This window comes from Cottoperca gobio, chromosome 5 (assembly GCF_900634415.1).
Source record: "Cottoperca gobio chromosome 5, fCotGob3.1, whole genome shotgun sequence".
Taxonomy (NCBI): Eukaryota; Metazoa; Chordata; class Actinopteri; order Perciformes; family Bovichtidae; genus Cottoperca; species Cottoperca gobio.
In genome coordinates this window covers 29,673,181-29,698,316 of record NC_041359.1, presented here as the reverse complement: position 1 = coordinate 29,698,316, position 25,136 = coordinate 29,673,181, and the positions used below count along the sequence as shown (strand labels likewise).

At 42.7% G+C, this 25,136-nt stretch overlaps 1 protein-coding gene across 5 annotated transcripts in view; it reads left to right on the top strand.

Annotated features, from left to right (window-relative positions):
• Positions 1–4,127, top strand: part of dag1 (dystroglycan 1) — a 49,388-nt gene extending 45,261 nt beyond the window's left edge. For all 5 annotated transcript variants that reach the window (XM_029431576.1, XM_029431575.1, XM_029431577.1 and 2 more), the window contains one exon: positions 216–4,127. In XM_029431576.1, the coding sequence (XP_029287436.1) occupies positions 216–2,054 (1,839 nt within the window). In that variant the 3' untranslated portion in view covers positions 2,055–4,127. The remainder of the gene's footprint in view (positions 1–215) is intronic.
• The last annotated feature ends 21,009 nt before the right edge of the window (positions 4,128–25,136 follow it).

Genomic DNA, 25,136 nt, shown 5'->3' with positions numbered 1-25,136 from the left:
AAAACACTCCAAGGCTCTCTCTTTCAATCATTACAATTCCTTTATTGTAATGGTGAAGACATAGACCTAAAAACATCTCACAGAATTGTTTTTTTGACTTCTTAATAAAGGCTTGTCTGAGCTTGATTTTAGGTCTATGACTATGTCTTGGAGTTTTCTTGTGATTTGTACATCATATCAGTAGATAAAAGGAACTCTTCTCAATGTCTCTCCAGGTGGTGGAGAACGGAGCTCTGTTGTCCTGGAAGCTCGGCTGCTCCCTGGATCAGAGCACAGTCCCGAATATCAACAGTGTCCAGGGTCCCGCAAAGGAAGGCACAATGTCAGCCAAGCTGGGGTACCCGGTGGTGGGGTGGCACATCGCCAACAAGAAGCACCATGTCCCCAAACGGGTGAGGCGCCAATTAAACAACACGCCAACACCTGTTCTGGCCGTGCTTCCTCCAACAACTGTAGTTGAGCCTCCAGTGAGGATTATCCCAACTCTCTCCTCTCCCTCTATTGCTGCACCAACTGAAAGCTCTGCCCCCCCTGTAAGAGGCCCTATCCCCCTTCCAGGCAAGCCTACAATCAGAGTCCGTGAATCCATTGCCCACACTCCAACCCTGGGACCTCCCCAACCAACAAGGGTAATTGAGACTTCCAGCACCATTTCTATCCAGCCCACCATGACCAGGCCTACTTATGTGGAGGCCACTGTTACACCACCTACAACTACTAGAAGACCTACCAAGAAACCTAAGAGACCCAAAACCACACCCACACCCAGAGAGACTAAGACCTCCACAGCCAAGCCGTCGAGGCGTACCACACCATCACCTGCCGTCGTCGTCGTCGTCATCCCAGACCCATACAATGAGAAGCCTGTCCTGCGTAACCCCATTGACCAGGTCAATGCATTAGTGGGCACCTATTTCGAGGTTAAGATCCCATCGGATACATTCTTTGATAAAGAGGATGGGACAACTGACAAGCTGCGTCTGACTTTGAGACAGAACCACAATGAGGTGGTTGGCGAGAGCTCCTGGATCCAGTTCAACACCACCAGCCAACTTCTCTATGGTCTGCCTGATGTCCAGCATGTGGGGAAACATGAATACTTCATGCAGGCAACTGACAAAGGTAGCCTGAATGCAATTGATGCGTTTGAGGTCCGTGTGACTCGCTGGCCCATCAATGACAAGTCCCCTGTGATCTTCACGGCCCGATTCGAAGGTGAGCCGCGTTCAATAACAAATGACATCCACAAGAAGATCCTTCTGGTTAAGAAGCTGGCATATGCACTGGGAGACCGCAACAGCAGCACAGTCAGTCTACGAAATATCACCAAAGGGTCCATCGTGGTGGAGTGGACAAACACCAGCCTCCCGCAGCACCCTTGTCCAAAGGAACAGATCGCAGTCATGAGCAGGACGCTCGCCAGTGCTGACGGCAAACCCTCACAGACTTTCAGATACTCTTTGGAACCTGAATTCAGACCACTGAATGTCATGGTGAAAGGCAGGGCAAGCTGCAAAACATATTCCTTCATCCCACCAGGTGATATCGATATACCAGAACCTCCAGCAGTCACACCCGCTCTGGGAACAGGCCGGCAGAGCACAGATGACGTCTATCTCCACACGGTCATACCCGCCGTGGTGGTGGCAGCAATCTTGTTAATAGCAGGCATCATTGCAATGATCTGCTACAGGAAGAAAAGAAAGGGCAAGCTGACCATCGAGGATCAGGCCACCTTCATCAAAAAAGGCGTGCCGATCATCTTTGCAGATGAACTTGATGACTCTAAGCCGCCTCCATCTTCCAGTATGCCCTTGATTCTACAGGAAGAGAAGCCCCCACTTCCACCCCCTGAGTACCCCAACATGGCCATGCCAGAGACCACTCCCCTCAACCAGGAGCTGCTGGGAGAGTATACAGCCCTGCGGGACGAGGACCCCAACGCTCCTCCCTACCAGCCACCACCTCCCTTCACCACTCCCATGGACGGCAAGGGCTCCCGTCCCAAGAACATGACTCCCTACAGATCTCCACCCCCCTACGTGCCACCTTAAGACTTGCTTCACCCTCCCCTCATAGGGTGGAGGGAGAGGATGCCTGAGGAACTGTGACGGTTTCCATTCTGGTGTTTGTCTGTCTGGACATTTACAGGGAGAGATGACAAGAGGTGCTAAAGTACAAAACAGCTTCAGGGGACTTTGGTTTGGGAGGGGACAAAATGAGTCGGGTGGGGTTTTACAGTAGACGGATGGGATGATTGGTTGAAACAGCTGGGAGGGACTACTGATTTAGTGGAAGCCCAGCTACTACAGTGGCCTAAGACAAACAAATTCTCGCCACATTGGCTTTTGGATCGACCAGTTGGTCAGAAGCGATGGTCAGGAGCGGTGCTCTCCCTTCCCAGCATTTCATTTTTGTCTCTTGATTTAAAATACTGGCTTTGATTGAGTTTTTTCATCATTATCCCAAGGGTATTATTCTTTATTTTTTCTGGACTGAATTGTTTGTCTAACAACTCTTCTTTTATCTTGCTTTTGAATAATACGAGAAGACAGTGAACTGCCATCAGACCACTGCCGGCAACAACTCGTGTTTTTTTAATAAGGAGAGTGAGATTCTCTAAAAATGAAAAAAGCTATCACAAGGATCTCAAATCACCCCTGCAGACGACACAAGAGAATGGGAGGCCGAGGTGTGTGTGTGTGTGTGTGTGTGTGTGTGTGTGTGTGTGTGTGTGTGTGTGTGTGTGTGTGTGTGTGTGTGTGTGTGTGTGTGTGTGTGTGTGTGTGTGTGTGTGTGTGTGTGTGTGTGTGTGTGTGTGTGTGTGTGTGTGTGTGTGTGTGTGTGTGTGTGTGAGAATGAGTGTTTATTCAGATTCAATACGGTTTGCCTTTTAACACTAGTTGTCTGTTTCTATTCTTATTCACAATGTCTACTAAAGATGAGAATAACAAGGTAGCCTAAAAAATGATTTAGAGATGAATAATACATCATTTGTTTGTTTCATTGATTTTGAAATTCACTGTATATCTGGAAGATAGATTGTGTTATATTTTTTGGGTGGTGGAAGAAAGGGACTGCCTTGCTAAAATAACCTGCAGGAGCTCTTTATTCCTAGTTTGATATAACGATTACTGTCCATTAGATGAAGATCTTCCTCTCAGTTGCCCTCATCTCCTCCGCATCGAACAACAAGGTGTAAAACACTGGGATGAGGCTAATGTGGGAAAACATGAACTACTGTTTTTATTATGAAAGAGATTATCTAACTAACTGCAGAGTTTGGTGTGGATTTGGATACAGAAAGTATAGTTGTATGCAGATGTCAGTTAATTTGACAACAGTGTCACGTGAGGTTAACAAAACTCCAGAACAAGTGAAACGCCTTGTCCGCCCTTTTCTACATAAACACCTCCAACATGTACACAAACAGGAAAAGGACCCCTTCAGTTTATTTTGGACCAGGGATAATTATTTTTTTACGTAATGAGGCAGTTCTTCTCCCTAGTCAGAAGAAACTGCGTGTGCCATAGAGACCGTCCCACATGGGATCGTACAAATACTCACGTTTTAGAGGTCACAGAGGAGATGATCGAGGCGGAGATTCAGAATTTCCAGCAATTAGCTCACTGACAAACGGTCGATCTCCTCCTAATTTTTTTACCAAGTTTTTGATACAGCCTCAAATTGTTTGATTATTAAAAGAAAAATATGATTAATGATTAGTCTTCTGTGATTTGTAAAATCTTAGCCTAGAACTTCAATTATGATTCAATTATGTACACTTTGTTTTAGTTTTCTTTGTCATGGGTCACATATTTCAAGTGTTTTATTTTATTGTGTGTGTGTTTGCATATCAAATTGTATCTCCCACTATACAAAGATGGAATGACCCATATTTTATGTAATCACAAATTTTATTTTTATGTCCTTTATGTTTGCTAATGAGTTTCAACTGAAAGTGACCCTTTGCAATAATAATGTACGGCGCAGTCCACTCAGTGACTGGATGCAGGCTCAAGCGAGTGACTCGTCATAATATTGTTGGTTTTTGCAGGATGCCAAGGCTTTTTTGCTTATCAAGTGTGCATTGTCATAATAAAACCAACTGGTACGATACAAACAAATCCACCTTCTTCATTCATGTATCTGATTTAACTTGTGTTTGCTGGTTCTGTTGGGAGTTTTCCACCAATGGAAAATGTGTCATACGATCACAACCTGTTGTGGATGACTTTTGATGCACACTTCTGCTGCTCCCTCTTAGCCTTGAATGTATAACTCCATCTGTGTGACGTTCACGAGGCTTTGCATCCCTCGACGGCTTGCTGCCTGGCAACCAGCTATAGTCCTTGGTCTTATTACTGCTGTGCTTTTTCTACTCGGTTATTCTGCTAATGAATGACTAGTTGGACTACTCAGTTTGAAAGCCCATTAAAAGGCTCTGCTGTGAAAACTCTCTCGCACACATCGAATACAGATAATTTGCATCGATTGCTTTGAGTATTGATTAGATGTAAACAATTTGCCAGCTCTGTTGCACCTCTGTGATAATTTATGACAGAGTTTAATTTGCAGAGATGAATGCATTCCCAAGACAATCGCTAGGTTAATGGAGGATTGATCTTCGTTTGATTGAGACTACTGTGAGACGAGGTCCTCGCTCGTTTCATCAGCACATCTCTGATCTCACTCGTAACAAAGTTCTTGTGCACCAGTACTCACACACATGCAGTCACTTTCAGAGTGCACAAGCAAATTCAAGTGTGCTGAAAATCTGATTGGGATATTCTGGAAGATTATGAATGTGCGGCGTTTGCACTTTTACAGGCCGTAATCAGTCGCCTTCAACGTGGCAGTCGAGCTCAATCTATCACAGGGATGTTTCTCATTTGTCTTCATCCTGCAGGACCAGCGTCAACTTTCTATACTTCCAGAGTTTGAGGTAAAAATTAAGACTAATAGTCAAACTCAGATCATGAGTGCTGTTCTGCTCCCGGTGTGAGGAAGAGGTCAAGCTTGGAGCTTTATAACGCCTCTCAGAATAGCACACACTTGATAAATCCAACAATGGAAGCCTGGCGTAGGATCCGTTATCAGACTGCAGGACTGTACACTTAACACCACGTCCCCTGGATACCCTCCTCAATGTCACTATTCTGAGATACTGCACAGACATGGGCCTGAATTCTGAGGGAGCGTAAAGTCCCATTTAAGGAAATGTGTAAATGTACATTAAAGATTGGCTTTCAAATGGATGCACGATACTGACTTTTAGGATGGCCTGCAGGTGTCAGCACAGCATGTTGATTGGCTCTAGATTAGGGATGTCAAACTCATTTTAGTTCAGGGGCCACATGCAGCACAATTTGATCTCAAGTGGGCCGGACCAGTAACATCACAGCATAATAACCTGTAAATAACCACAACTCACATGTTTCCCTTCGTGTTAGTGCAAAAAAGTACAAGTACATTCTGAAAATGGTCAAATTTGATCTTTTTATAAAACATTATGAACAACCTGAAATATCTTAAGAAAAAAAGGAGCAATTTCAACAATATTATACCTCAGTTTATCATTTACACGTGTGTGTTACAACGTACAGATCACAGTGTGTCTGCAAAGGTACAACACATTTAGTCACAGGTATCTGGAACAGTACTTTACTTTATCATCAAAACAACTCATTTTCACACTTCGCAAAGTCGTCCCGCGGGTCGGATTGGACCCTTTGGCGGGCCGGTTTGACACCCCTGTTCTAGACACTACAGGTAGTAAAAATGTATGATGTGTGTCTCGTACATTACAGGTCATTTAGCAGACGCTCTTATCCAGAGCGACTCACATTGAACTAAGTACAGGGACAGTCTCCCTGGAGCAGCTCAGGGTTAAGTACCTTGCTCAGGGGTACTGGTGACAGCCTGGTATTGAACTCACGACCTTCTAGTGTTTTGTTCGGAAGACGTACCACTAGACCATCACCACCCAGTACATGAGAGTCTCGACCAGAGGACGAAGCACAGAGATGTTACGAGCTACGGGGCAGAAGAGAAACGTTTATTTTTATGTGAACATCGTAGACCACATCGTTGGTAACGTGTCCCACACAAACGTTCTCTTCGTCCCGCAGCCTTCTGACTCGGAGTATTATGGTCATTTTTAACTTGGAAAACCAATCTCTTGAAACGCAACACAGTTACAAGCCTGGACGACTAGATCCTGTTTTGAAGAAGAAGAAGAAGAAGAAGAAGAAGAAGAAGAAGAAGAAGAAGAAGAAGAAGAAGAAGAAGAAGAAGAAGAAGAAGAAGAAGAAGAAGAAGAAGAAGAAGAAGAAGAAGAAGAAGAAGAAGAAGAAGAAGAAGAAGAAGAGAAGAAGAAGAAGAAGAAGAAGAAGAAGAAGAAGAAGAAGAAGAAGAAGAAGAAGAAGAAGAAGAAGAAGAAGAAGAAGAAGAAGAAACAAATGACATGCAGGCACATTGAAGGGAAGTGGTGCGGTTCTTGAAAAAGCTCTTTTGTTTGGATTTCCTTTGTGTGCTGCTGTGAGATGTGGGGGCCACACGTCTGACAGAGAATGCAAAGAAAACAGTAATGTTGTTCATTTAATTCTGATCTTTGGGAATGTATCCTTAATAACGCATTTACACGCTCACGGAAAAGGTCTGATCTTCTCCCACGGCTTCAATCCTGTCGAGTCTTCCTTTGCAAACACAGAGAGCGATGAAAGAAGAGAGAGGTTGACGTTCTGCACCTGCAATAAGTGAACCTCTAATTATTCCTGCTCGTGCCAGTTTCAAATATTTGTCTAAGTACAATTTCCATAAACAAGTTTCAATCTACGAGGCAATTAACTGTGAATATAAAGCCAGCTAAAGATGCAGCCTCCGTTTATATTGCTGCTTTGACAAGAACACTTTAATAACACAAGGGCACATTTCCCCAAAGTGAGAAGCAGGTAAAAAATGTATTTGACACAATTTCTGCTGGAGTCAGCGCTCTGATAGATGATTAGTTCTCTCTGGAGTTGTGACGGACGTTATGAGATGTAATTTCAGCCGCCGGAATCTCTTTTCTCAGTAATTGAACAATCTTTCCTGACAGTTGTGCAGTGCATTGTTTGAGGAGATGGTATAGCCCCCGTCACAAAGACTTCCCTGCTGCAGTTCCTTCTGCAGGGACGGTTGATTAAGCCCCTCTGTGTCTGCAGGTCGGTATTAAAAAAGAAAAAGGACCTCGTGGAGTGCGATGGCTGAGGAGAAACTGCTGTGCAGTCAAGGATCAGGGCTGAAAATAAATCAGCGAGTCATCCCACAGAAAGTGCTTCAGAAAACAATTGAAAACAATTTCCTGCAGCCCGGCTATTATCTGCACAATCACAAGGACTTCCAACACTGTCCACAATGACATACTCCTTCATTACGGTGAACACAGCCGGAGCAGCTTCTGCTTCTCAGCAGAGGAAACTGGATTCTGGGCCTTGTGCAGAAATATCCTCTAACATGTGGAAGAAGAAGAGAAGTGAAGTCCAGATGCAGAACACGTGATTAACCATCAGACCTGTGGGCAGGATGAATCCAGTTGATCATAAATGATTTATTATCAGCAGGTAACTCCCCCTGAACTCTATATAACTATATGTCCCGTGTAAATACGCTGGCACATGCACAGGAACAGGAGAGCTGCCACTAAAAGAGAAGAAGAAGAAGAAGAAGGAGGAGGAGGAGGAGGAGGAGGAGGAGGAGGAGGAGGAGGAGGAGGAGGAGGAGAAGGAGAAGGAGAAGGAGAAGGAGAAGGAGAAGAAGAAGAAGAAGAAGAAGAAGAAGAACTGCTTGGAGTTTCCAGGGTTTTATTGATGATATTGGAGTAGAACTGTGTCCGTGCGTTTCTGAGTGACTGAGTAGCTTTTTGGTGTTCTTGAAAGGCTAATCTATGAACACTGAGTCCAGATTTTGAGAAACGCCTCTCCAGTACACGTCATGATGTCTGTGCTGATGTTTTGTGTAATGGAGAGTGTGGATGTTTTGTATTAGGGTTGCCTTCAGTTCTCATCTCTTAACATATTTCAGAATATAACATTTACACTTGTTTCGATCGTCATCCTGCAGCAACAGTCTGCGTCAGCCCGCTTTTCAGAAGCATTAGCACGTAGTGAGCCCAACACGACACAACACAAACATTTATTCTCCTCAAATTCTCCTGGTCGATGGAAAACACTCAGGAACAAATACGCCGAAATGACAGGATGACAGCGCTGCCGAGCTGAAAGTGCTGAAAGTTGCCGTCTATTGGGAAAACATGAAAGTGGAGAAATTTGTCAAAATCTTTTTCAGCACGTCTTTCTCTCTGTTTTCAATCGAAGACATTATCATGTGACGAGTGACATAAATGTACCCTTTGATAATAACAGATTAATGCTATGTTGAAGTAAGTAAACGTTTCAGACAAACAACACACGTGTGATGCTGTCACGTTGGTTAATTACACTTTACTTCTTGGTCACTTTCACTGCGACATCATGTCTTCATCTCAGATCATTTATATGTCCAATAGCCAAAACTGCAAAGAAATACTAAATCAAATCAAATGGCACATTAATATATACATGATTGTTAATCTTAATTCAGTATCAGTAAAAATCTTTATCACAAAGAAATGTTTTATCACATTATTGAACAAGCTAAATGTATCAGGATTAATGCTCATAAATAATCGAAGTCACTCTACATCAACTACAACCTTATATCTTATTACAATTTAATGTAAAACATGTAAATGCAATACATGATTAAATATAAAAAAGTTTAATTTCCTCCATGTTTCTGAGTAATATGGTGTCAACGTGGCACATCGAGAACCAAAATCTTCCCAGATTTTCCAGGTTGTTCTTATTTGTCCGATTATTCTGACACCCTGTGAATACAGCATCTCTCTAATGGAAAGTTGGGGTGATGATACAAAAATGTGTTTTCAGAAGAGGCAAATAAAACAACTTCCACGGAGGGATTTAAAAAAGGAATTACTTGGTTAAGACATTATGAAATATTTGTCATAACAAACAGACCAGCTGGGTCTTTTTTTATCCACTTATGTTTCTATGATACAACATTTGCTCAACACGTTTGCCACTTCTTACTTCTCATGTTGTTCTTCACGCTATAAACCAAAACAGGGATGTGTTGGCTGATAAAAGCCCAAAATAAACCCTGACAAAAATCCTCCTTCTGTTTTTACCATCATGCCTGTGAGTAAAAGACACTGAGGAATACAAATAAAGCTATGAGACAAAAACTCAATTCATAATTTCCTGGCGATGGTTGAATGCACCATCTTCCATATCTGCATAGCTGCGACAAAACGAGGGTCTATGTGACGTAAATTCTGTCCTCTGCTTACGTCCCTGAGGGTCCGTGCAGCCCAAAATCTAGACTGAGTGGCGACTGCACATTTGAATAAATGTGTAAGCAGACACCCTGAGTCGTAAGAGCACAACTGAGCTCGTCTGCTGTGATTCAGGTGAATTAAAAAGTTTGATTATTGGCTAGAGATAATTGAATAGGAGATAATTATCTCCTCTTATACCTCAACCAACAAAGTTTAATTTTATCTGCATTTGATTAAACATATAATATGGGACATTTGCGCATTAAAATGTCTAAAAACAACTAACATGTGTTATGTATTTAGGGAGTTGTGTCTCAGAGAAATGTGTTTATCTCCTGAAGGTAACATTTCCTCTCATGGCTGTCTCCGCTTTTAATCAGAAAAGAAAATCAGACTTTTTTTTCCAAAATGTACCAATTGTTACTCAGATTTTTCAGAGAAATGTGTAATGTCCCTGAAGGTAACGTTTCCTCTCTCCTGTCATGGTGTCATTAGTCCTGTGTTGTATATGTAGTGAGAGAGAGACATGTGTAATGTTCCTGAAGGTAACGTTTCCTCTCTCTCCTGTCATGTGTCATCAGTCCTGTGTTGTATATGTAGTGAGAGAGACATGTGTAATGTCCCTGAAGGTAACGTTTCCTCTCTCTCCTGTCATGTGTCATCAGTCCTGTGTTGTATATGTAGTGAGACAGAGACATGTGTAATGTTCCTGAAGGTAACGTTTCCTCTCTCTCCTGTCATGTGTCATCAGTCCTGTGTTGTATATGTAGTGAGACAGAGACATGTGTAATGTCCCTGAAGGTAACGTTTCCTCTCTCTCCTGTCATGGTGTCATCAGTCCTGTGTTGTATATGTAGTGATACAGAGAAATTTGTAATGTTCCTGAAGGTAACGTTTCCTCTCTCTCCTGTCATGGCGTCATCAGTCCTGTGTTGTATATGTAGTGAGACAAAGAAATGTGTAATGTTCCTGAAGGTAACGTTTCCTGTCTCTCCTGTCATGGTGTCATCTGTCTTATATTGTGTATATGTAGTGAGACAGAGACATGTGTAATGTCCAAGAAGGTAATGTTTCCTCTCTCACCTGTCATGGTGTCATCAGTCATGTGTTGTATATGTAGTGAGACAGAGACATGTGTAATGTTCCTGAAGGTAACGTTTCCTCTCTCACCTGTCATGGTGTCATCAGTCATGTGTTGTATATGTAGTGAGACAGAGACATGTGTAATGTTCCTGAAGGTAACGTTTCCTCTCTCTCGGGTCATGGTGACATCAGTCCTGTGTTGTATATGTAGTGAGACAGAGAAATGTGTAATGTTCCTGAAGGTAACCTTTCCTCGCTCTCCTGTCATGGTGTCATCAGTCCTGTGTTGTATATGTAGTGAGCCATAGAAAAGTGTAATGTTCCTGAAGGTAACATGTCCTCTCTCTCCTGTCATTGTGTCAACAGTCATGTGTTGTATATGTTGTCAGACAGAGACATGTGTAATGTTCCTGAAGGTAACGTTTCCTCTCTCACCTGTCATGGTGTCATCAGTCCTGTGTTGTACATGTAGTGAGACAGAGAAATGTGTAATGTTCCTGAAGGTAACCTTTCCTCTCTCTCCTGTCATGGTGTCATCAGTCCTGTGTTGTATATGTAGTGAGCCAGAGAAATGTGTAATGTTCCTGAAGGTAACCTTTCCTCTCTCCTGTCATGGTGTCATCAGTCCTGTGTTGTATATGTAGTGAGACAGAGACATGTGTAATGTCCCTGAATGTAATTTTTCCTCTCTCTCCTATCATTGTGTCATCAGTCCTGTGTTGTATATGTAGTGAGACAGATACATGTGTAATGTTCCTGAAGGTAACGTTTACTCTCTCTCCTGTCATTTGTCATCAGTCATGTGTTGTATATGTAGTGAGCCATAGAAAAGTGTAATGTTCCTGAAGGTAACATGTCCTCTCTCTCCTGTCATTGTGTCAACAGTCATGTGTTGTATATGTTGTCAGACAGAGACATGTGTAATGTTCCTGAAGGTAACGTTTCCTCTCTCACCTGTCATGGTGTCATCAGTCCTGTGTTGTACATGTAGTGAGACAGAGAAATGTGTAATGTTCCTGAAGGTAACCTTTCCTCTCTCTCCTGTCATGGTGTCATCAGTCCTGTGTTGTATATGTAGTGAGCCAGAGAAATGTGTAATGTTCCTGAAGGTAACCTTTCCTCTCTCCTGTCATGGTGTCATCAGTCCTGTGTTGTATATGTAGTGAGACAGAGACATGTGTAATGTCCCTGAATGTAATTTTTCCTCTCTCTCCTATCATTGTGTCATCAGTCCTGTGTTGTATATGTAGTGAGACAGATACATGTGTAATGTTCCTGAAGGTAACGTTTACTCTCTCTCCTGTCATTTGTCATCAGTCATGTGTTGTATATGTAGTGAGCCATAGAAAAGTGTAATGTTCCTGAAGGTAACATGTCCTCTCTCTCCTGTCATTGTGTCAACAGTCATGTGTTGTATATGTTGTCAGACAGAGACATGTGTAATGTTCCTGAAGGTAACGTTTCCTCTCTCACCTGTCATGGTGTCATCAGTCCTGTGTTGTACATGTAGTGAGACAGAGAAATGTGTAATGTTCCTGAAGGTAACCTTTCCTCTCTCTCCTGTCATGGTGTCATCAGTCCTGTGTTGTATATGTAGTGAGCCAGAGAAATGTGTAATGTTCCTGAAGGTAACCTTTCCTCTCTCCTGTCATGGTGTCATCAGTCCTGTGTTGTATATGTAGTGAGACAGATACATGTGTAATGTTCCTGAAGGTAACGTTTACTCTCTCTCCTGTCATTTGTCATCAGTCATGTGTTGTATATGTAGTGAGACAGAGACATGTGTAATGTCCCTGAAGGTAACGTTTCTTCTCTTCTGTCATTGTGTCATCAGTCCTGTGTTGTATATGTAGTGAGACAGAGACATGTGTAATGTCCCTGAAGGTAACGTTTCCTCTCTCTCTCTCCTGTCATGGTGTCATCAGTCCTGTGTTGTATATGTAGTGAGACAGAGACATGTGTAATGTCCCTGAAGGTAACGTTTCCTCTCTCTCTCTCCTGTCATGTTGTCATCAGTCCTGTATTGTATATGTGGTGAGACAGAGAACTGTGTAATGTTCCTGAAGGTAACGTTTCCTCTCTCCTGTCATGGTGTCATCAGTCCTGTGTTGTATATGTAGTGAGACAGAGAAATGTGTAATGTTCCTGAAGGTAACGTTTCCTCTCTCTCCTGTCATGGTGTCATAAGTCCTGTGTTGTATATGTAGTGAGACAGAGACATGTGTAATGTTCCTGAAGGTAACTTTTCCTCTCTCTCCTGTCATGGTGTCATCAGTCTTGTGTTGTATATGCAGTGAGACAGAGACATGTTTAATGTTCCTGAAGGTAACGTTTCCTCTCTCTCCTGTCATGGTGTCAACAGTCCTGTGTTGTATATGTAGTATGACAGAGAAATGTGTAATGTTCCTGAAGGTAACGTTTCCTCTCTCCTGTCATTGTGTCATCAGTCCTGTGTTGTATATGTAGTGAGACAGAGAAATGTGTATTGTTCCTGAAGGTAACGTTTCCTCTCTCTCCTGTCATGGTGTCATCAGTCCTGTGTTGTATATGTAGTGAGACAGAGACATGTGTAATGTTCCTGAAGGTAACGTTTCCTCTCTCTCCTGCCATGGAGTCATTAGTCCTGTGTTGTATATATTGTGAGAGAGACATGTGTAATGTTCCTGAAGGTAACATTTCCTCTCTCCCCTGTCGTGGTGTCATCAGTCCTGTGTTGTATGTGTAGTGAGACAGAGACATGTGTAATGTTCCTGAAGGTAATGTTTCCTCTCTCTCCTGTCATGGTGTCATCAGTCCTGTGTTGTATATGTAGTGAGACAGAGAAATGTCTAATGTTCCTGAAGGTAACGTTTCCTCTCTCCCCTGTCGTGGTGTCATCAGTCCTGTGTTGTATGTGTAGTGAGACAGAGACATGTGTAATGTTCCTGAAGGTAACGTTTCCTCTCTCCTGTCATTGTGTCATCAGTCCTGTGTTGTATATGTAGTGAGACAGAGAAATGTCTAATGTTCCTGAAGGTAATGTTTCCTCTCTCCTGTCATGGTGTCATCAGTCCTGTGTTGTATATGTAGTGAGACAGAGACATGTGTAATGTTCCTGAAGGTAACTTTTCCTCTCTCCTGTCATGGTGTCATCAGTCCTGTGTTGTATATGTAGTGAGACAGAAAAATGTGTAATGTCCCTGAAGGTAACGTTTCCTCTCTCCTGTCATGGTGTCTTTAGTCCTGTGTTGTATATGTAGTGAGACAGAGACATGTGTAATGTTCCTGAAGGCAACGTTTCCTCTCTCTCCTGTCATGGTGTCATCAGTCCTGTGTTGTACATGTAGTGAGACAGAGACATGATTGTTTGATTGAGAGACTGAAACAGTTCCAGAATTCAGTACTCTAGTTGTTTGAATTGAGTAAAAATCCTTTTTCCTTTCTGCAGCAAATACCACTACAGGCTTTGTTGAGCAAGGCACTTAACTCCAGCTGCCCTTGTGGAGCTGCCTCACTTAGCACGTAAGAAGATTCTGGCTCAACTTGGTGAAAGCAGAAAGAGTATTTGGAGACACCACACAGAAAAACAAAATGCATCACTGCATTTTAATGATCCATTAATGGACTATCACACATTCTTATTTGTTTGTATGCTGCCTCTTTCAAGCTGAGCATCAAACAGACAACATTCATAGAGTTTTCCTTCTTAACCGGCTGCATATGTCTAGTGATCCAGATCTGTCTATCTTCCTGTGATGTGTGGACAAATACACTTGAAGGCGCCACACTTGTCTCATTTCCAGCAATTTGAATGGAACAGATTCTGCTTGAAACTCCTCTCCAATCACTCATCTTGTCACGCTGAGTGTTCTTGACCTTGTATCCACCAACAGAGGTGTGAGAATAGAGTCTCTTTCCCCCTGTATATTTCTCCCTCTCCCTTTCTTTCTCTCAATACTTTTGAACTCCTCTCCTGCAGCTCTCCCACCCCTCTATTGCTTTTGTAAACCACATAATGAGTTCTTGTCTGGTTTTTCCCTCCTCTATTTTGGTCTAAAATGCTGCAGCTATTGACAAGTTTTTGCCTGTCCTCTTCAAACCCATCATTTAAAATGTGTGTGTGTGTGTGTGTTTGTGTGTGTGTGTGTGTGTGTGTGTGTGTGTGTGTGTGTGTTTGTGTGTGTGTGTGTGTGTGTGTGTGTGTGTGGATGGCACATTTACAGAATGCCATCCACCAGCTGAAGAATGAAAGTTAGAGGGCTTGATAGTTTTTTTTGTTGTGATGGTGAAAGTGTGTCTTTAAAATGTTTTCTTGTCTCTACTGCTTTGTAGGACACCACTTTACAATGACATCTATGCTGCTGCAGGAGGGCAGCGCTCCAGGGAGCCACGTGTCCAGAGAGGTGATTCTGGAAAACGCACATGTTCAAAATATAAATGGTCACTGGCCGAGGGTCGGACGGTGTGGAGGGGGGGGGGTGCAGTCGCACTGAGCTGAGCAGTGAACAGTATAACAATCATCTATCTATCATCTATCTATCTATCTATCTATCTATCTATCTATCTATCTATCTATCTATCTATCTATCTATCTATCTATCTATCTATCTATCTATCTATCGTGTGTTGATTCTAGTTATCTATGGAGTTCTATTCTCATTATATATCTCGTGTTTATTCTCGTTATATATATATATATATATATATATATATATATATATATATCTATATATATATATATAGATATCTATATCGTGTTTAATCTCGTTGTGTATCATGTTTATTCTCCTTATCTCTTATTCCCTTGTCCTTCTCCTTTGCTGTTTTCCCGTCATTGTTCATCAGACTGACCTCTCTTTCAGATATGCTTCATGAACATTATTATGGGCTATCGCTTTACATACATACACACACACCTCACACATGGGGGAGAAGATGAAAGCTGCACAGCTCCACCTCTTTGTGTCACTACATCTTCTGCTGTATAAGCTGCACTGCTTTGCAATCACATGACTCGAGAAGCATTGTATAAAACCTTAATACTTCGCATATTGATGGGAAAATATATAGCTCACACAAACACACTTGCATAGAGATAGATATTTGAAGTGTATCTATAGAAAATAATAACTCACATATTGATACCTTTTTCAAATAGCTCAAGCATATTGCAACATCAATATCTCATCTGCTTCATGAGTTGCTCAGAAATAACATCCGGAGATCAGTGTCTCTCCTTGTACAACGATTATCGTTACTAACATACATCGATTAACTTTCGCCCTATCTGACCTTCACAACAATTCAAAGAGTAAATATTATTACTTCTTCCTGTCCACTTGTCTCTCTCTCTCGCTACCTCCTCCCTCCTCCTCTCCCCCACTTTCCTTTCCCAATTGACCACTTTAAATCCACTTTATTTAATGAATATAACTGTAAAAGTTGTTTTTGAGGTTAAACTCCAACAAATTTGGTTAAATAAAAACATGTTGGGCATTTTGGAAATAATTACAACTATCTTTTTTAAATTAATGCAAACCAAAGACAAAAGGTCTTAACCACCTTTACATATATTATAGTAGTAGTAGTGGTCCTGAGGTTGATCCCTGTGGAACTCCACATTTACATATATTACAGTAGTAGTGGTCCTAAGATTGATCCCTGTGGAACACCACATTTACATATGTTACAAATATCATCATGTCCGCCCTTACACTGAATATCCACGACAAAAGATTTGAGAGAGCAAAGAAAAAACTAATTCTGAGCGCTACACAAGGGGAAAAGTCAGCTTTTGAAAATACAGCCTGTAATAATTGTATTATTAGTCGTATTGAACCATTTGTTTTTTTACTTCCACCTGGATTTGGATCAGAAAACCTGACGAGCCCAAATCAGGCTTTTCAGATGTCTGAAGGCAGCATTATGATCAAAAGACACAATGAGCCTCATTTCTAAATGTTTTTCTTAGAATGATTCTGATCATCTGTGCAGATTATTTATACAAACTTTAAAAGAAGAAATAAGAAAATCCTACATCTGATTCAGAAAATATTTTCTCATCAATATACTTCCACACCTTAAGGACAGAGGGTCTAAAGACAGAGGGTCTGAGGACAGAGGGTCTAAGGACAGAGGGTCTGAGGACAGAGGGTCTAAACACAGAGGGTGTAAGGACAGAGGGTCTAAACACAGAGGGTCTAAGGACAGAGGGTCCAAGGACAGAGGGTCTAAGGACAGAGGGTGTAAGGACAGAGGGTCTAAACACAGAGGGTCTGTGGACAGAGGGTCTAAGGACAGAGGGTCTGAGGACAGAGGGTCCAAGGACAGAGGGTCTGAGGACAGAGGGTCTGAGGACAGAGGGTCTGAGGACAGAGGGTGTAATGACAGATGGTCTGAGGACAGAGGGTCTGAGGACAGAGGGTGTCGTATCCTATACAGTCTGTAAAGCACACTGAGACAAATGTATAATTTATGATAAATACATTTGATTTGATTTGATTTAGTAGAATTGTGTTAAAAAATCTAACATGACGCAAAGCAGGAACCCAGACTACAGCCACGTTGGATGATTTGTGATGCTGTACTCGGGCACAGTGGTGCCTTGAGCTAAATGCTAATGTCGGCATGCTCACAATGACGATGCTTATTCCTCCCAGTGGTTGGAGCAGCACTTTGCATGATCGCTCGCTTTAGATGATTTACAAGAAGAAGAATGACCTCAGCTGAAAGACTATGAAGCCAGTGTTTGTGGTGTTCTTTATAAGATTAAAATCGTACTTACCAGGTTGACCGCTGTAGCTTTGTTAAAGGTATGCTACAGTATTTCAAGTGTTAAGATTAGGTTAATAATATCACGTGTTGTCCTACAGCCATTCGAGCTTAATCTGAAGTCTCAGGACTGCAGATAAGATAAATACCGGTGAGCGTCAATGTTTCCCTATTTGATTATTCTCCTTCAAATTCAGCTACATTGACACCGCAGGCAACAAACATCCACATCACAGCTCTACTGGTGTAATACCGCACGCACGCACGCACACATGCACACATACACACACACACACACACACACACACACACACACACATACACACACACATACACACACACACACACACACACACACACACACACACACACACACACACACACACACACACACACACACACACACACACATTTTCCTATCATCTCTGCCATGGTTAGTATTCTGTCACAGTGCCCAGTGTAGTATGAAGCAGTGCTCATTTGTATGTTGATAAAGTGTAATCTCCCAGGTGCCTGGCTGAATTTGTGAACACTATTATTCTGACATTTGCAGAAAGCCAAGCAACACATTGCTCTGCCAGCCAGGGTGGAAGTGTGTGTGTGTTTTTTAATGCCTAAATGTATGTGGTGACATCGACTGTGTTGCATGTGCCGTTCAAGACCTGTTAACTTGTGTGTTTGTGCTTGTTTATGCAAATGGTGTTTGAGTGTGCATTTGTTTTTTCCGTGTGTGTGCTTGTGTATTAGTCTTTATTTCCTCTCTGGTCCCGAGAGGTGTGTGTGTGTGTGTGAGGGATTAAGCCAATGTTTGCTCAAGACAACAAATACGATGTTAATGCTCATGTCTGATAGGAATTAAGTTTTACAGTCTTTCACAACAATGCTCGTCGTTGCTTGGCTGGTTTAATGACGAGTCACTCAAACCTAACTTTGCTCTGCTCCCTTTGCTTCACTGTGTTTGTGTAGCAGCTTTTTTATGACTGTTTTCAAATCTCTTAAACTCGATTTGAAAGACCCAATCATATTATACATACTTCTTTCTATCAGAATTTATAATTTCATGTGGTTGTTTATGGTCTTTATCAGTGATGGAAGGCCAGATATTGTTATTCTTAGAGCTACTGTTTCAATAAATTCTGCTTCTGAACCAGGAACATGGAAGGAATCCTGACGGGAGAAGCCGATGACAATGGACAACACCAAATATCGTCTTTTGTTATTGTTTTGATTGAGAGAAAATTACATATAGTGCGTTTAAGTCTTTATGTTCATGAATCACATGTTAGAGGACCTAGTGTTGGACAAACTCCAAACAACACTAGTTTCTACATTTCCCATAACTGTATAGTGTCTTTCATTAAACCTTGATTCCTGCTGCTTTTTAAACTGAGCTCACAGGACTCCAAAGACTTAGGTCTAGGTTACATGTAATGTTGTTTTAACAGCAGTTCAATGAGCAGAAGCAAGTCATTGAAAACCAGTGCTTACATTTCATCTCCACATCTAAAAACCTTTCCTGTGTGTATCACCAAAACCTTTCTTACTGGGATACTGTATGTGTGTGTGCGTGTGTGTCAGAGAGTGGTTCTATATCTGAGCTATCTTCCTGTGTCAAGGACGGGAGTTTTGCTCTGATATTGAGGTCAGTTTGCTCACTTACGTCATGGAGCTAAGTGTGTTATCAGTTAACTTTGACCTTTGCAGACGTGTCCTGTTTGTAATTTATCTGGATGATGTCACTTCAGTGGGGTAACATTCCTTCCTTCTCATCCTTTCTGCACCTCTCACCCCCAAAAGCACTGACTGATAGTTTACCTGGCTGCCGTTCAGCAACGACACATCTGAAGTAAAGTGCTAAAGTGATCCACGCTTCATCGACACTGTAGTTACGAATAGCAGGCTTGCTGTTTACCGCTGAGTTCACGGGTTGTAACGACAAAACAATGAGCTGAAAGATGCTAAAATGGGGATTGCTTGAAAAAAAAGACTTGTGCAACACCAGCGGTTCCCAAACATGTGGCAGGACTATAAGTGTGATTCATAAATCATAAAATGATCATGTTTTAGTTTATTCCCAGTGAGTTGGTAAACCTGACATTATTTCTGCAGAGGGTTAAATGCTGTAAACATTTAGAAGTCACGTGTGACATTTAATGCTTCCAGTTATGTATTTATTACAGAACATGTGAGCATTAGTGGACATTCACCTCTATTGGCTTCTGCACATGCCAATTAATATCCGCAACAAGTCCCTCCCTCACATATTTACATGAAGCATGTAAGTATGTGGACTGAAATGGCTCTCTGCTAGCCGTTTCATGAGAACTTAGAAGCAAACATTCTTGGGATAAGATTGTGGGGCGGAAAAGATGTTTTTAATCTAAATGTTAATGGTGTCAGTAATCAATAAAACGCAAGATTTGAACGTACAATTACTCCCACATGAATTCGCAGGTCTTTAATGCACAAACTAACAACACGTAACAATTAAATCCAAGTTGTAAGAGGTGTAATTTCATCAGTAAAGTGGGTAAATCCACGTGGCTACACCAGAGTAAGATAAGAATCCAAACATAATGTTCCTCGAAGAAGTGTACAAGGGATTCTATTACTACCCTCGCTCTCAAGTTTTTACTGCTTTGAACACATATTGCCACTTGAAGCAGTGTGACCTAAGTGTCATGTCACGTTGCTACATTAATCGCCTTGGGCTCTGAGATACAGAGACCAAGTCATCTGTTTCAGAGACGGTGGCGTTTAAAGTATCAGTGGGATCTTCATGTCCCCCCTCTTCTTCTTCCTCCCTCTCTGTCTGGGTACACTCATCACCCCAAGGAGTCATGTCTAACAGAGAGGAGCTGATAGCAAAGGTTGTGTTAGCCCCCTACGGGTTCGGGATCAGAGGGGTCAAGCCAGGAAGAGGCTAAATGAGTGGAGACGAGAAGAGGGGAGAAATTATTTTGGGGGAAAGATTGCCGTATAGCAGCTGGGAAAGAAGGAAGAGGAGAGGACTGTAAAATAACGTTAGAGAAAGACGCCAGCCAGGGAACAAAAGAAAGTGAAACGCTTCTGCCAAGGTCTGTTATTCGTCCTTCTCTATCTCGACGGGTCAGGACATGACAGAAGAGGAGGAGGGGAGACAAAAGAAAGACTGACTCATCTCCTGACTACTCCGGGGGAGTGAGATGTAAAAACACCATCCCGATTATACTAATTATGCACTTACAGTGTCTTTTGATCACTGCTTAAAAGGCCGTCCACACCAAGAGAGATAACTATAAATGCATTCTTTTTAAAAATCGTTCTCACTCAAGTGGATGAAGACGACGTCGGTGGTGTCGCTGGGATCACTTTCAGAGCGATGGAAACATTGACTGCCAATCGAAAGCCGTCTGAATCTACAGGCAGATGACATTGTGGAGAGACTCAACTGTGTCGCCTCCTTATGAGCAATTATGAGTTAATAATCTGAGCCACATAATCCATGTATAGCATCACGCGAGTGGCCGGGCTAATTTTCCGTGCCGGGAGACACGACGTGAAAAAACCAGTTAATAGTTTTGTAGATGCAACATTTATAAAGCTCTTGATTTAGCTTTTACTTATCTTATTCATAACCTACTGAAGATACAGTAGGGCTGGGCGATAATGACCAGAAAACATGCTCTTTCGTGATATACATCAATATCGAGATATGAAATGACCGATATCAATGTTTCACCCCAAACATGTTGGTAGCATCATAAATATACTAATAGACCTATGCAACCAAACACAACTCCATTTGCAGCAGCTCTCCCTCGCAAGAACACGGGTGAGAAGAAATGAAATGCATATTTATCATCTAACACTGTCAAGACTCAATAATAAAATCAAATAGTTTCTCTGAAGCTCTTCAGATATTAATGGCTGTATAAGCCAGAATAAAGTTGGCAGGCTGTTGGCAGTACGTTCTTCAGCCCTGCTTGGAGTGTTAAAGGTCACAAGAGATGGGGAGATGTTTACAGCGCAAATAACATACAAGCACAGAGGCCTGGGGAGAGCTTCCAGGCTCCTGCAGCTGACTCATTAGTTAGAACTGCTGCAGATCCATCAGGGTGCAAGGCCAGGAGATCTGACTTCACAAATAAAGCTGTGGAGTTCTGGATTTAGTTTTCACTAGAAGCTCTGTGCGAAATGTTTCAAGTGTCTCCTCGGCTGAAGTATCCTGCAGCTGGAGTGATTCGCTTGAACTCGTTTAACGGCTTCAATGTGCAACTTTTCACCTTGAGGCAGGAGAAAATAAAGGTTCCTTCCCCTGAACGTGCGAAGAACCAGAGTTTATTCTGTAAACGAAGAGCGAGCAGCACATTGAAACACTGATTACTACTTTTCTGACTGATATTAAAATCATAGTGAAAGCAAACATCCAACACATCGTTGTTACATTCATTGTACCGTACGACCAAAAATGATACATCATTATACAATTATGTTAAATCATAGTTCATAACACTCCATGCAAGGTTTTTTATATGTAGCTGGCAGATTAAATATAGGCATCAGGCTCACTTCACTCGCGTCACTGCAGGTCAATACAACAAATGAAGCTCTTCCTCTTGCACGGCTGCAGGTGGTGTCTGTTCACTCCCAGGTCATAATGTAGTGTGACGCTGTTCATTCACCTTTATAAGTTACAATGTGCTGTGCTGCCTCCACAGTAATCACTTGCAGGTATATTAGGTATAATGTGTATAGTAGCAGGCGTTTGAATCACAGCTGTAACGTGATGATATTCTGACGGAAATGTTTGGCTCTGGAACCATACTCCTGGATAGGAGTTGGACTCTATTCTTCTCCGGAGTTGCCCAAGTTGTGAGGCGTCGGGCCGGGGTGGGGATACTCACTAGCCCCCGGCTGAGTGCCGCTACGTTGGAGTTTACCCCAGTGGACGAGAGGGTCGCCTCCCTACGCCTTCGGGTTATGGGGGGAAAACTCTGACTGTTGTGTGTGCCTATGCCCCAAACCGCAGTTCGGAGTATTCGGCCTTCTTGGAGACCCTGAATGGAGCCCTGCAGGGGGCTCCAGTAGGGGACTCCGTAGTCTTGCTGGGAGACTTCAACGCACACGTGGGAAACGATGGAGACACCTGGAGAGGCGTGATTGGGAGGAAGGGCCTCCCTGATCTAAACCCGAACGGTCGTTTTTTGTTGGACTTCTGTACTAGTCATGGAATGGCCATAACAAACACCATGTTCGAACATAAGGATGCTCATAAGTGCACGTGGTACCAGAGCACCCTAGGCCATAGGTCAATGATCGATTTTGTAATCGTATCAACTGATCTGAGGCCGCATGTTTTGGACACTCGGGTGAAGAGAGGGGCGGAGCTGTCGACTGATCACCATCTAGTGGTGAGTTGGATCAAGGGGTGGGGGAAGACTCTGGACAGACCTGGTAAACTCAAACGGGTAGTGCGGGTGAACTGGGAACGTCTGCAGGAAGCCCCTGTCCTGGGGATCTTCAACTCACACCTCCGGCGGAGCTTTTCAGCCATCCCTGTGGAGATTGGGGGCATTGAACCTGAGTGGGCAATGTTCAAAACCTCTATTGCTGAAGCTGCGGTGATGAGCTGTGGTCTCAAGGTCTTAGGTGCCTCAAGGGGCGGTAACCCTCGAACACCGTGGTGGACCCCAGTGGTCAGGGAAGCCGTCCGACTGAAGAAGAAGTCCTTCCGGGTTATGTTATCCGGGAGGACTCCGGAAACAATTGCAGGGTACCGAAGGACTAGAAGGGCGGCAGCCTCTGCTGTGTCAGAGGTAAAGCAGCGGGTGTGGGAGAAGTTCGGAGAAGCTATGGAGAAGGACTTTCGGTCGGCACCAAGGTGCTTCTGGAAAACCATCCGGCACCTCAGGAGGGGGAAGTGAGGAACCATCCAAGCTGTGTACAGCAAGGGTGGGACCCTGCTGACTTTGACTGAGAAGGTTATCGGCCAGTGGAAGGAGCACTTTGAGGAACTCCTGAATCCGACTAACACGCTGGAAGCTGATAGGGGATCATCGTCAATTTCCCTGATGGAAGTCACTGAAGTAGTCAAACAACTCCACAGTGGCAAAGCCGCAGGGGTTGATGAGATCCGTCCAGAAATGCTGAAGGCTTTGGGTGTTGAGGGGCTGTCTTGGTTGACACGCCTCGTCAACATTGCGTGGAAGTCTGTATCGAGGCGTAGTCGTGGAGGAGAGGGGTTGCAGTTCGGTGACCTGAGGATTTCATCGCTGCTCTTTGCAGATGATGTGGTCCTTATGGCATTATCGGTCTGTGACCTTCAACAGTCACTGGATTGGTTTGCAGCTGAGTGTGAAGCGGTTGGGATGAGGATCAGCACCTCAAAATCTGAAGCCATGGCTCTCAGCAGGAAACCGGTGGATTGCCTACTCTGGGTAGGGAATGAGCCATTACCCCAAGTGAAGGAGTTCAAGTACCTCGGGGTCTTGTTCGCGAGTGAGGGGACGATGGAGCGAGAGATTGGCCGGAGAATCAGAGCAGCGGGGGCGGTATTACAGTCACTTTACCGCACCGTTGTGACGAAAAGAGAGCTGAGCCAGAAGGCAAAGCTCTCAATATACCGGTCGATCTTCGTTCCTACCCTCACCTATGGTCATGAAGGCTGGGTCATGACCCAAAAAACGAGATCACGGGTACAAGCGGCCGAAATGGGTTTTCTCAGACGGGTGGCTGGCGTACGTCTCCCTTAGAGAGAGGGTGAGAAACTCAGCCATCCGTGAGAGACTCGGAGCGGCTGTGCCACAAACTAACTGGATGTATTTCCTCTTGCTTTTAGAAATTATTGTTTCCCAGCAATATGATTACGATATTTGAGGTATTTATTTTGGTTTGATTATTTTTGTTTTCTTTAGTCAAACTACTTTGTTTATGCATCTTTGTCTATTTGTGGACTTTCCCTCTGCTGTTGTTTGGTCGACTAATTGGTCGTTTTGGTGTTAGCTGACTAAGATTTTCTTTTAGCTCTGACCACAATGCTTTGAAGTTTCAACCGTTGGCATGGACATCCAAATTACTATTTGAATGGTGTATTAAAAAATATATGTATACAGTATATATTATATATTTATATATATATTCTTTTTTATATATATATATTTTTTATATATATATTTCTTTTTATATATATTTATATATTGTATAAATCCCAATTAGCCAATGAAATTAGGAATAGTAATCTCACATTATTCTGTATGCGTCATCAGCATTAATTATTATTAAAGTGTATTCATTTCATGACATAATGTTGTGGGCAACAATTTGAGTCTGTATCTGATGGTAAAACCATGTCATCAATTTATTTTTAATAACCACAAGTTATTAAAATGAGGCAAGCTTTGTGCTACACAAAACAAAAGCCTCCAATTAATCTGCAGAGTAACTAAACTAAATCACCAAAGTGCAAGCTGCTAATAGTAATGAATGGCTGAGTTAAAGACACAGTGCTCTTCCAATGAAGCTGAAGATTACAATTATCCGTGTATGTAAAGTAACAGCTCCGGGATGATAAAGGAACAATAGAGAACAGAAGCTGCTGCTCAGTGTATTAGCACATTAAGAATCCCGATCCCCCTCCATTCTCCTTGAACTGTATTGGACAGCAGAGACTGTATCTCAGCGTCCAATTGGTCACTGTCAGGACACTGTGAGCCCGACTGTCCAACTGAAATCAGGACGCTGCTCAATATATTGGATTCCTATTGGTTTCTGCCGGCCAGACAAACGACATTGGAGAGGTGAGAAAATGGCTTATTGATGACTGTCTGAAAGTGTGGTGGCTCTCAGGGTGAAGCTAGCAGGCTCTCCACCTTTCTCTCTTTCACATAGTTTTGGAAGTTGCGAGGACATTTAATTGCCTTGTATTAACTCCTTTGAGGCCTAA